General features: G+C 37.4%; 1 protein-coding gene across 1 annotated transcript in view; it reads right to left on the bottom strand.

Moving 5' to 3' along the window:
- The window catches only part of LOC109836409 (protein ECERIFERUM 1-like), a 12,931-nt gene extending 3,190 nt beyond the window's left edge, over nt 1–9,741 (bottom strand). Inside the window, 5 exon segments of the mRNA XM_020404302.1 lie at nt 2–109; nt 181–400; nt 7,331–7,563; nt 8,780–9,021; nt 9,490–9,741. Coding sequence (XP_020259891.1) covers nt 2–109; nt 181–400; nt 7,331–7,563; nt 8,780–9,021; nt 9,490–9,582 — 896 coding nt within the window. The 5' untranslated portion in view covers nt 9,583–9,741.

Here is a 12,469-nt window from a genome sequence, read left to right as displayed (position 1 = left end):
TTCATACAATTTGTCAGTTGTCTTGTCCATTGTGTGATAAATGTAGTCATAGAATGGCATGAACAGTGAATAATTTGTCTGGAACTGCGTGTGGTGAAGAGAATGAAACCTGCATCAAAAGATTGGTGGCTGAAATATCAAGTACCATAAATTTCAGAATTCATGGTGTAATGTACTTACGATGGAGTGTACATGAGATACTTGAGAGGAGGGAAGGCATGAAAGAGCCACTTTGGGACCAGCTCGAAGTTGCAGTGGCCCATGTTGTTCATGAAGTCAATGTAGGCAATATACCCAACAATTGCTATTATAGAGGAGGTTCCGAAGATAGTGGCTGTTAATATTGGGATGGAGAAGAGTAGGTAGTACACAATATGTTCTGCAAATGGATGGATCACAGCTGCCATAATCAAGACAAAACTGGGTTATTGTCAGTTCTGTGTGTGTGTATATACCTCCCTAAGAGCATAAGATGCACATGATAATGTTGAAAAGAAGATTACGTTTGTTAGAAGAAAATCAAGGAACAGATTAGATATTTGTAGATATTTGTAGTTTGTTTAGTTTGTTACTGTTTGTTTAGTTTGTTACTGAATTAGTTGTTAGTTCCTATCTTAGTGAGCTGACATACTTCTATATATAGCCCTTCATGTAAACCATGAAAATGAGAGAAATGAATTATTCAATTCCTTCTTTATTCTTCAAGTTGGTATCAGAGCAGGAATATTGTTCTGCTCATTAGAATTTTTTTTTGGACTTATTCCAGCAACCCCTCGTTATCCTCTCACCTATAACCATGTCAAATACATCTTCAGAAACCACAAATCCTCCCTCACAAGAAAACTGACTCTCTGGTCATGAATCTCATTCCTTCCAGATCACCAGTATTTGCCTTAATGGCGATAATTTCTTACGGTGGTTGATGTCCATACGAATGGCGATTTGAGGAAGAGGCAAGATCGGCTACATGACTGGGGACAAGAAGGCTCCCGCAATTGAAGAGGCGACTTATGCGACCTGGGATGCAGAAAATTCAATGGTGATGGCGTGGCTCGTCAACTCCATGGATGAAGACATCGCCTCCAACTACATGAACTACCCGACTGCGTGGGAGCTTTGGGACAACATTCATCAGATGTACTCTGATCTAGGTAATCAATCGCAGGTGTACGAGCTACAGCTCCAACTTGGAGAGATCCGGCAGAAAGACGACACTGTCACCAAGTATTTCCACATGCTCAAGAGACTTTGGCAGGATCTCGACATGTTCAACACCTACGAGTGGAAATCGCCAGACGACTACAAACACCATCGAAAGATGGTGGAGAATGATCGGATCTTTAAATTCCTTGTAGGTTTGAAGGTAGAATTCGACAAAGTGCGAAGTAGAATTATTGGGCGTGGGTCACTTCCTTCACTCGAGGAAGTATTTGCTGAAGTAAGGCGAGAAGAGAGTCGTCGTAATGTTATGTTGGGAAAGAAGGAAGCTGTAGCACCGATGGAAAATTTTGTCCTACTTACTGCCGAGGCCAATGTGAGCAGAAATCAAAATTATCAGCGACGTGGAGATGAAAAACCGAGAATTTGATGCGATTTCTGCAACAAACCCCGACATACTCGTGAGACGTGCTGAAAGATCCATGGAAAACCTGCAAATTGGAAGAGTAGTAAGCCTGGAGAGAAGTTTCAGCATCCAACAGCAGCCGCAAATGAAGCCAACTCTACCACCGGTCCTTTCAACAAAGAACAAATGATTCTCCTTCTAAAGCTGCTGAAATCCAATTTTGAATATGGTATTCCTAGTAGTTCATTGGCTCAAACAGGTGGGGATCCTTGTGCTCTCTTGTGTCATTCCAATTCTACACCATGGATCATTGATTCAGGTGCTTCTGACCATATGACAAATCTGTCAAAAGTTTTCCACTCTTATTCACCATGTTACAGCAATAGAAAAGTCCGAGTAGCCGATGGAAGATTCTTCTCTATAGCAGGAACATGAGATATAAAAATCTCAAACACTATCACTCTTAAATCTGTTCTTCATGTTCCAAATTTTTCATGCAATCTCCTATCAGTAAGCCAACTTTCTAGAGATTCTAACTGTCGTGTCATATTCTTTGATTCTCATTGTGAATTTCAAGACCAGACTACGGGAACGATGATTGGCAGTGCTAAGATGGTGGATGGCCTCTATTTCTTTGATGATGACCAATTCGGCAATAAACAAGCTCAAGGACTTAGTTCTAGTATGAGTTCTCTTTCTGTTCATAAAAAAATAATGCTCTGGCATCTTAGATTAGGACACCCGAGTTTTCCCTATTTGAAGTATTTGTTTCCATCATTGTTTAAAAACATCGATTGTTCTTCATTTGAATGTGAAAGTTGTCATTTATCAAAAAGTCATCATACTACATATAAAGTTAAATCATATTGTGCATCAAAACCTTTTCATCTTGTTCATAGTGACGTTTGGGGACCATCAAGGGTGTCAACTTTATCCGAAAAAAGTGGTTTGTAACCTTCATAGATGATCATACTAGGTTGTGTTGGGTATATCTGATGAGCGAAAAATCTGAAGTGGAAAAAATATTCAAGAATTTCATTTACATGATTGAAAACCAATTCCAAACACAAATACAAATTCTCCATTCTGACAATGGAACAGAATATTTTAACGAAATGTTAGGAACCTTTCTTCAAGAAAAAGGAATTCAACATCATTCCACATGTAGTGATACCCCTCAGCAAAACGGCATAGCAGAAAGAAAAAAATCGCCATCTCCTTGAAGTTGTTAGAGCCATTATGTTTTCCATGCATGTACCAAAATATTTGTGGGGAGACGCAATCTTGACAGCCTCGTATCTGATTAATAGAATGCCAACTCGTGTATTAAAATACACCACACCATTTGAGAGTCTAAGAAAAATATTTCCAAACTATAGACTAGCTTCGGACCTTCCTCTGTGAATATTTGGTTGCATTGTATATGTTCATCTACCTAGCAGACTTCGATCCAAACTCGATCCTAGAGCTAAAAAATATATTTTTTTAGGATAAAAGGATATAAATGCTATAACCCTCGGTCCAAAAAATTCTTCGTGAGCATGGATGTCTCATTTGTAGAGAATCAAGCTTACTTCCGCCAAAACTGCCTTCAGGGGGAGATCGAGAGTGAAACCCAGTTTTGGGAAGTTGATCCATTACCTATACCTCCATTGCATATACATTCTCTTTCTCTTGGAAATGACCAGAATCCTCCAATTCAACCAAGTTCAAAAAACACCAAAAACCTGGTCGATGACTCACTTCAGCCGAGCTTAAAAAATACTTGTTCGGGGGGAGAAATACAGGAGAAAAACACTCAGCCTGAGCTTCTTGTGTACACCAGAAGAGGGACTCAAAGAAATAGTGGTCTTCCAACATCTTCAACACCAGGCCGACCCTCATCTCCGTCGGATGGACCACTCCATGACTCAAGTAAGTCTAACTCTTTCTCTCCCGAGCTAAATTCATCTTTACCACCAGAAATTACTCCATCTATACCAGATCTTGAAGTACCCATAGCTCTTAGGAAAGGTGTCCGTAGCTGTACCAATCATCCTATTGCTAAGTACGTGTCATACCATAGATTGTCAAAAAATCACAAAGCATATACCACAAAGATCTCCAACATATTCATTCCAACCACTACCCAAGAAGCACTAACCAATCCGGATTGGAAATCAGCAGTTATAGAAGAGATGAATGCTCTAAGGAAGAATGAGACTTGGGATTTAGTAGATTTACCAAGGGAGAAAAAAACCGTAGGCTGCAAGTGGGTATTCACTGTGAAGTGTAGAGCTGATGGGAGTGTTGAAAGGTATAAAGCACGCTTAGTGGCCAAAGGATACACACAAACTCAAGGGATTGACTACCAAGAGACCTTCGCACCGGTTGCAAAAATCAATTCCATTCGTATTCTACTATCCCTAGCTGCAAACTTTGATTGGCCTCTACACCAATTAGATGTGAAAAATGTATTTCTAAACGGAGACTTAGAAGAGGAGGTGTTTATGAGTCTACCCCCGGGATTTGAAGAACAACTAGGGTGCAAGAAAGTCTGTAGGCTTCGGAAGTCACTTTACGATCTAAAACAATCGCCACGAGCATGATTTGAATGATTTGGAAAAACTGTCAAAGGTTACGGGTACACTCAGAGTCAATCAGACCATACATTGTTCTACAATCACTCAAAGGAAGGAAAGATGTCAATCTTAATTGTTTACATAGATGATATTATACTAACTGGTGATGATCATGTTGAGCAGGAAAGATTCAAAAGAGCTCTTGCTAAGGAATTTGAGATCAAGAACTTAGGACCTCTAAAGTTCTTCCTCGGAATGGAGTTTGCTCGATCCAAGAAGGGAATTTTTGTATCTCAGCGAAAATATGTGATGGACTTGTTGTCAGAAATAGGACTACTCGGTTGTAAGGCTGCCGAAACACCAATCAAACATAATGTGAAGCTTCAGCCAGCGAAACCTGAAGAAGTAAAAAACAGAGAACAATTTCAACGGCTGGTAGGAAGGTTAATTTACCTATCACATACACGTCCCGACATAGCCTTCGCAATGAGTGTAGTAAGTCAATTTATGCACTCACCAGGACCCGAACACTTTACTGCTTACCGGATACTAAAGTACCTAAAAGGAACACCGGGAAGAGGACTAATGTTTGAGAAACGAAATCATCTGCAGATTGAAGTATATACGGATGCTGATTGGGCCGGGAGCTTGACTGATAGATGTTCGACATCGGGATATTGCACGTTTGTTGGAGAAAATCTGGTTACATGGCGCAGTAAGAAGATGAGTGTGGTGGCAAGAAGTAGCGTGGAAGCTGAGTTCAGATCTGTTGCTCATGGAATATGTGAGGTGCTATGGATAAAAAGGATTCTCGATGAACTAAAGATAGGAAGTCAATCTCTGATAAAAACCTACTGTGATAACAAGGCAGCGATCTCAATAGCTCACAATCCAGTTCTTCATGATCGGACAAAGCATGTCGAAGTGGATAAGCATTTCATCAAGGAAAAAATCGAAGGAGGACAGATATGTATGATCTATGTTCCAACAGATGAGCAAGTTGCAGACATTCTAACAAAAGGACTACCAAAAAAGCTGTTCGACAAGCTGACAAGCAAGCTGGCCATGGAAGACATCTTCCAACTAGCTTGAGGGGGAGTGTTGAAAAGAAGATTATGTTTGTTAGAAGAAAATCAAGGAACATATTAGATATTTGTAGTTTGTTTAGTTTGTTACTGTTTGTTTAGTTTGTTACTGAATTAGTTGTTAGTTCCTATCTTAGTGGGCTGACATACTTCTATATATAGCCCTTCATGTAAACCATGAAAATGAGAGAAATGAATTATTCAAGTCCTTCTTTATTCTTCAAGTGATAATCACTAAAAGATAGTTGGTTTGTTAAAAATGGAAATTAGCACATCTCTCACGAAAGTATCTTTCATATATGGTATATCCATATGAATAAAAGAGACCATATGGTGTCTACAAAATATTAGCAATGTGAGGATAAATTTACATTCCATTCTTACACACTTTTTTTTTGTCTTGTTCAGACTTCTCAAGGTTTGGGCAGCCAGACGAATATTCGTTAGTATGTTGTTACTTGGTTCTCAGCTACAACTGAACAGATCCTCACAAGTTCTCACTGGCTACGATTTGTTTCTTATTTCTTTCAAGCCATATCTTAGCTTCTACTTTTTAGTTTACATGTCCTTTATTCAAGCCTAAAATAATTAAAAAAAGCTAAATAAGTTCTGAAACTGACATTGCAACTAAGGGGCGACAATAAGTGTGGTCCTACAAATCCAGTCGTGAATCCATTATAATTTCAATGGGTCCATTTCGAAATCCAAATGCTTTTAGAATATAGGACCCCTTTGGGAATCTAAACCCAATAATTTATTAGGTCATATGATTACATTGTGTTATACAAATATTTGAGAAAGATAAGAGATAATTTAGCTGTAAGTAGACAAAAATCATATATCTGGTTATCTCGTATGGATCCTTGAAGATCCATATTTAGATCCAGTAAGGAACCATATGTATTTCTAGGATCATGTCCTATCCAATTAGATGATGCTTATGATTCTGAGGATCCAAACCCAAGAATATAAATTTAACTTTATGTGTGTTCTTGGGTCATTGGCCCTCATCCTTCCTGACATGAGTCCGGCTTCACATTGAATAATAATTTGAGTGAAAGTATTAGGAAGTTATTATGATTGTTACACATCTGATTTATTTACCCGAACAATAATATAAAAAAATAAACTTAATTGAATATGGCTTTGATGTTACTTATATTCAACTGGTTTAACACCAAGACAGCAACTAAGATATTATCTTATTTTTTTTCTTTGCTCCCACCTTTTTGTGAGACTAAGCTTCAGGCCCAAATTGAATCCTAAACCTCCTGTAACCTAACCCAGTCCTTTTGTCACTGAACCAGGTCCCAGTCTGCACTTGTCTTATTACTGTGTTTCTGAGTTACCTTCATCTACTTTTAAAATTTAAGATACAAAATTTGGTTGATTTGAGATTACTAGTTGGGTTAGTAACCATTTAAGTTATGTCGACCACCTCAAATGTTAAAGACTCGTGCAAAAATGCTCAAAATGTTTGTAAGGCTCATTTTGGTCTCTTCTTCATTGTAGCTTTCCACTTGGCCTGTGCTTTTCCCTTATCTAGACTTGAGCAAGTTAATGAACTGTCAGTTCCCTGTCACCAAGTTCCATATTTGTCAATGTTTTTGACCATGTAGTTTATATGTCATTGATCCAAAAATATGGGTAAGTGGGTAACTATGGCTTAGATGTGAATAATTTAAGATAGAGGAAATAAATCACTTGATGAAGGAAGATATGTAGGCTGAAGAAGGTCATTAACAAAGATGAGTATATGATTCTGATGGATAACTACTCAAAGGAGGTACTCTAAATCTGTTTGTATCATATGCTCTTGATGTTGTCTACGTTGATAGAAATATCAAAAAATGCAAGAGCCAATGCACAAGCGAGAATGCTTTGTTGTTTTACTAGATCTAAACATGATTTAAGGTAATATGAGGAATATAGAAGCCTTAAAGAATTTGTGTATTACTTATCCATACATATCAGGCCCAGTGGTTAGGATCATGAAGATAATGGAAGCATAAAGCACTTTTATTATTCAATTTGAGTACCAATATTTTCTACCTGGCCGGAGCATGTGTAGGACACAGTATTGTATGCATAAGTGCCATACAATCAATAAAAAAGCTTACATGTTATAGGCTCGGTGACTATGGAGGCATGATGATGAGAGTGATATCGAGAGTAGAGGAAATGATGGTGCAGTGCTCTGTGGAACCAGTAGTAGAGGCACTCGACTGGACCCATATGAAGCAAAGCCATCATTACTGCTCCATCAGACCTCCAAAAAGGTAGGTTTCGGGCGCTTGGAATGAACGGTCCTCCGATATATAATAACAAACCATTGAGCAGGATCTGGTCATCCCTGTCTTTGTTATTTTCATAAAAAATCAAGAAATATTTATAACAAACCATTGAGCAGGATCTGGTCATCCCTGTCTTTGTTATTTTCATAAAAAATCAAGAAATATTTATTAGATCCAACAGAACCATCTGGTCATCCCTGTCTTTGTTATTTTCATAAAAAATCAAGAAATATTTATTAGATCCAACAGAACCTAAGGGCATTACTTAATTATCTATTTATTGGTTCCTTTATAGTGCATAAATCAATTTTATGCCTTGACATCTTTTCCATAAGTAGTACTTTTTGTTTGTAGCTGATATTGGACGAGTAAGGAAAATATTAAAATCTTGATGATAACCTGTCTTCAACTTCATGATCATCTATGAAAATTTATAACTAAAATCTTAGTAATGAATGTTATATGTAATGTCAGCCCACTTTTAGCTGCATTAAAAGCAACCACAACTTGTTTGAGCAGCTAGATTCAACTTATAAGTCTGGCAATTTAACTGTCAGGTTGAATGAGTTTGTTTGGATCTACCACATTGCACACTTTGAAGCTTTCTGCAAAATATCAGGTTCTAAACTTCAAATAGAGATTATATGAGCCATTAGGAGTAGAGTTCAGATTTAGCCAGAAAAGCTCATTAGAACTTTTCCATATTTGTGTCCTGTGATTTTCTGAGTATTAGATGATGAGGATCTGTCTTGCATCATTGGATACTCTTACTTGGTGTGGTGCTGTGTCACTTATCATTTCATCAGTAACTCTTACAGTGTATAAGGTTTCATTATATGTATCTAATGGATTTCATTATTATGTCTCTAATGGATCTGTGAGAGATTTTCTCACCTTTTACTCAAAAAATATATAGGAAATTTTTCTCGGAATTATTGTCAAATATCCCTTCCACCACACCAAAATATTGAAGTTTTGATGAGAATTGATGGTCATAATTTTATATCATAACATACCCCCATAGACAACTCACTTTTTATGGCCTGAAAGCCTGAAACCTAGACTTACACAGTGATATCGTTGTTTTTATCGCTTTAAATTCATGTCTAGTGGAATTTGGACCTGGGTTGGTCTATACCATGTCAAAGGTCCCTTCCAGTTCCACCACACCAAAAACTTCAAAGTTGTGACGAGACTTAAGGGTCATAATTTTATACCTTTTGACACTTATGTATGTAAAAGAAATTGTTAAATGGAAGAGGGTTGGGATCTGACCAGTTTCGCTCACGGTCGACCTGTTCAAACTCGATGCTCCGATCGAGGATACGGTGAGGACTGCGTGCAGTCTGAAACCTTGATAGGCTGATCCATATCTGGTTGTGTACCACTCTTAGAAGCAGTGAGGGAAATATCAACAAGTAACCAATGTCCACCTCCTTCCATACTTCTTTCCCTTCTCTTGCTGCCTTCAACACTGTCAGGAGGCCATGTATCACCCATGGTGCTATTACCACATACTATACCACCAACAAAGGTATTAGAAAGTAGAATATAATTAATTATGATTTATTTCTTATATCGGAAATATAGTGTTTTGTGGTGAAATCAAACTTCTTAAATTCAAACTATGGTGCAGAGTTGATTCTTGATCAGTCAGTTTTAGAGCAGTATGCTTAAGAGGAATTTTCTTCATTAAAGAATACAGAACATGAATTCTCTACCTTATTAATATGTTTAAAGAATGTAAAACAGTCCTCATGTATGTTACTATAGAGCCAGAAAGCAAGAACCTATTCCTACTATCAACGGTCAATCCCGGCAGAAGGTTCCGTAGGAACAATTATTTATTTGTTAAAAAAAAAAGAGAGAGTGTGGGGGAAATGACAAGAAGATATTGGAACATCCTAGAATGGCCCCTTACATCTCTGCAAAGCATAAATGTATTCATATTATAACTCTTACTAGATGTTTTACAACGTGATTACCTTGAAGTTACCCAGCCTCTGCCATGGCCATTCAGTAAGGGGACCTGGTTTGGAAGCCATAAGATCTTCTGAATATTTTTGTTTAAAACTCATGAAACCTGATGCTGGGTTTTATAGAAGATTGGTGGGTTTGGGTAGTTCATCAGGTGCAATAATCATGACCAGCTAACACTCACATGGACGTAAACATGACGTGAGGAAGTAGAGGGACCGCTAACTTGATAAATCTTTGGAGAGAATGAGGATCCAGTATGGTTTACCATAGTTCATTTAGATCCACAACTTAAGCAAGTATATTTATGAGCTGTTTGCTCTTTATTTCTCTGTTGATATAATGGCTAAACCCAAATTGTCTTCTTCAGGATCCCTCGGGTGGATACAAGGACATTATTTACCAGATTATACGGACTAGGTATATTCCCGTTGTCTAGAGGATTTTCTTCTAATGGGTGGCTTGTCTACATTGAAACTGTTATCCTAAATATATATATGCATATGCATGTAAATATGTATGTGTGTACGTACGTACTTATACATGTACAGTTGAATGTGTATTGTGCACTTGTGTTAAATTATCGTAACCTTTCTAGTGAATGTGGGAGTGGATTAATTTGCTTAACCTTTTTTCCTACCACTGCTGTCTGAGTTAGGGTGTTATAATAGATAGACCCTTCACTGTTATGATGTATTATAGTTCCTGTTATGAATACACAATGATTTTCTATTTTTTTTATGCATGGTTAACTTTAAACACAAGAATCAAAGGCTCTTGTGTGCTTATAAGTTTATGTTAATTGATGATCTAGGTTTCTCTGCTTAATATTTTAAAGCTGCTAATTAACATGTTCTGTAGGTTTAGTGTCACAAACCACTTTACCCATGATCTTAAGTCTCTTTTAGCCGACAAGTGTAATAAACATTAATTTCAGCCTCCTTCCATAGAGAACAAAGATTAACAAATGTAGTTCACATTTGATAGTAAGGAGATTTTGACCTCAGAACCTCTGTGACTATGAAGTAATGTCATATCAGATATTACTTCTGAGAGCATGTGTGAGTTCTTAAGGAAAATGCAAATGTCTTCATTTACTGGGAAATTTCAATAAGTTAGCGTCACTAACTTTTTGTGGGTTTCTGGGTTCAACACGTACAACTCGAGAACTTGAAGATATTTGGCTTTTCCAGTACAGGTAACAGGTCATATATGTTTCATGCAGAGGCTTTGCCCCAGTATCTGCGTCTGACAATGACAACATTATCCTATTAAATAAATACTGATTTTTAAGTATTTATGTATACATTCTGTAGCTGGCAATGTTAGCTGATGTATGTACATCAATACCGGGGACTACTCTGCTGTACGTTGGGTTGAGTTCTGTAGGGCAAGTCTAATGAGATCAGTTAGTATACGCTTTTAATACTATCTCTATTTATTTGTTTATTTATTTATTTTGAGAGAGAATAGTGTCTCTAATTTTATTATGCATAATCTTTTTCATAACCATTTGATATATATTTTGGTGTCCTCCTATTTACCCAATATTGCACGTTTGTGCTCTCTTCTTTAAGTATTGTAGATAAATTCACGGTGATAGAACATGAGAAAATAAAAATGCCTTCCAGGTTTTCTTTATTATTAGTCTACTTGCTAAAAGAGTGCAACTACTCAAATCTAGTAGCGTCGTGATCCATAGATATCAAATATCCTTTTTTGGGAGATAATGTCAATTTTCATTACTGTTGTTGTCGGACATTAAATTAAATACTTTGAAAGACGAACTCCTCCCATTGATAATAATTTAAAAAAAAAAAAAATCAGAGTACGTGTTCCAAATACAGTACGGACGCTTGTATAGCTACAGTGTAGATAATCTTCTGATCATCGACAATCAATGTGTTGTTTTTCTGTTGGTCGCCTCTGCAAAGCCAGCCCTGCGTCTTAATACAAGTAGTTGCGAAAGGTATATAATGGCTCATGGTCTTTATAGGGGTGCGTGCCCACGTACCTAGCCCTCAAGTAGTTGAGGTTTATAATTATGCCTATTCGTTGTGGGACTCTGTGAAAACCGCGCGAGTGTACGCTGTCTCAAATAGTTTGCGGTGAACCTATCGTCGCGGATTAAAACCAGATTTGATTCGTTCTTGCTTGGTCTAAACATGGTGAAAGCTTTTCATTTTTCACTTTTTTCTGATTTTTTTTTTTTTTTTTTTTTTTTTTTTTTTTTTTATTTTTTTGATTTTTTTTTTTTTTTTTTTTTTGATTTTTGATCTCTTCATTGTTTTTCTTGTTCTTTGGGTGATGGAACCGGATTACCGCTAAAGCTTTTGCTTGCTTGCTTGGATGGGAGATCACGTGTTCTAGATTTATGTTGGTTGTCTGAACGACATATGCATCTTGACCTAATTCGTTAAATGAGCTCTATTAAAGGTACTTATTAGCAATGTTGGTGTTTGGACCAACTGCTTTCCTTAATAGAAGCAAAAGCGGAACATCCGATTCCCCGCGATTCCGTTCCTCTCCAATTAGATGGTGTAATTGGAGAGGGCCCAACTTCTTTAATCCCCATTATTTATCTCCACTCCCGGATTACCCTAATTAAATTAGTAGTTTTGAAAACAAACATAGAGAATTTGGTAGATATTACTTAATTTTTTGGGAAAATTGTTTTAAGGCCCCCAAAAAAAGAACCGGTTGTGGCCCAGCCCACTGTATTTTTTTTGGTGTGATCAAGCCCCAAATACCCAACTCATTAAAGTTTCAGCCCCTTTGTCATTTCCCAGACAACTTTGAGAGCACAGTTCCTTTGTAAAGACGAATTTACCCTTGTAACTGTTCGTCCCCAAATCCGCCCTCCCTCTTTCTCTCGTTCTCTCGCTCTCGCTCTTTTCTCTGCAGACCCACAAATATCCCCAAAACTCGAACCTCCTTCACCTTGCGAACCCAATTTGAAAACCCTAGACGAGAATTATAAGAGAAAAT

This window comes from Asparagus officinalis, chromosome 4 (assembly GCF_001876935.1).
Source record: "Asparagus officinalis chromosome 4, Aspof.V1, whole genome shotgun sequence".
Lineage (NCBI taxonomy): Eukaryota > Viridiplantae > Streptophyta > Magnoliopsida > Asparagales > Asparagaceae > Asparagus > Asparagus officinalis.
Note: the sequence above shows the minus strand (reverse complement) of the source record. Positions and strands in the feature narration are given on the sequence as shown.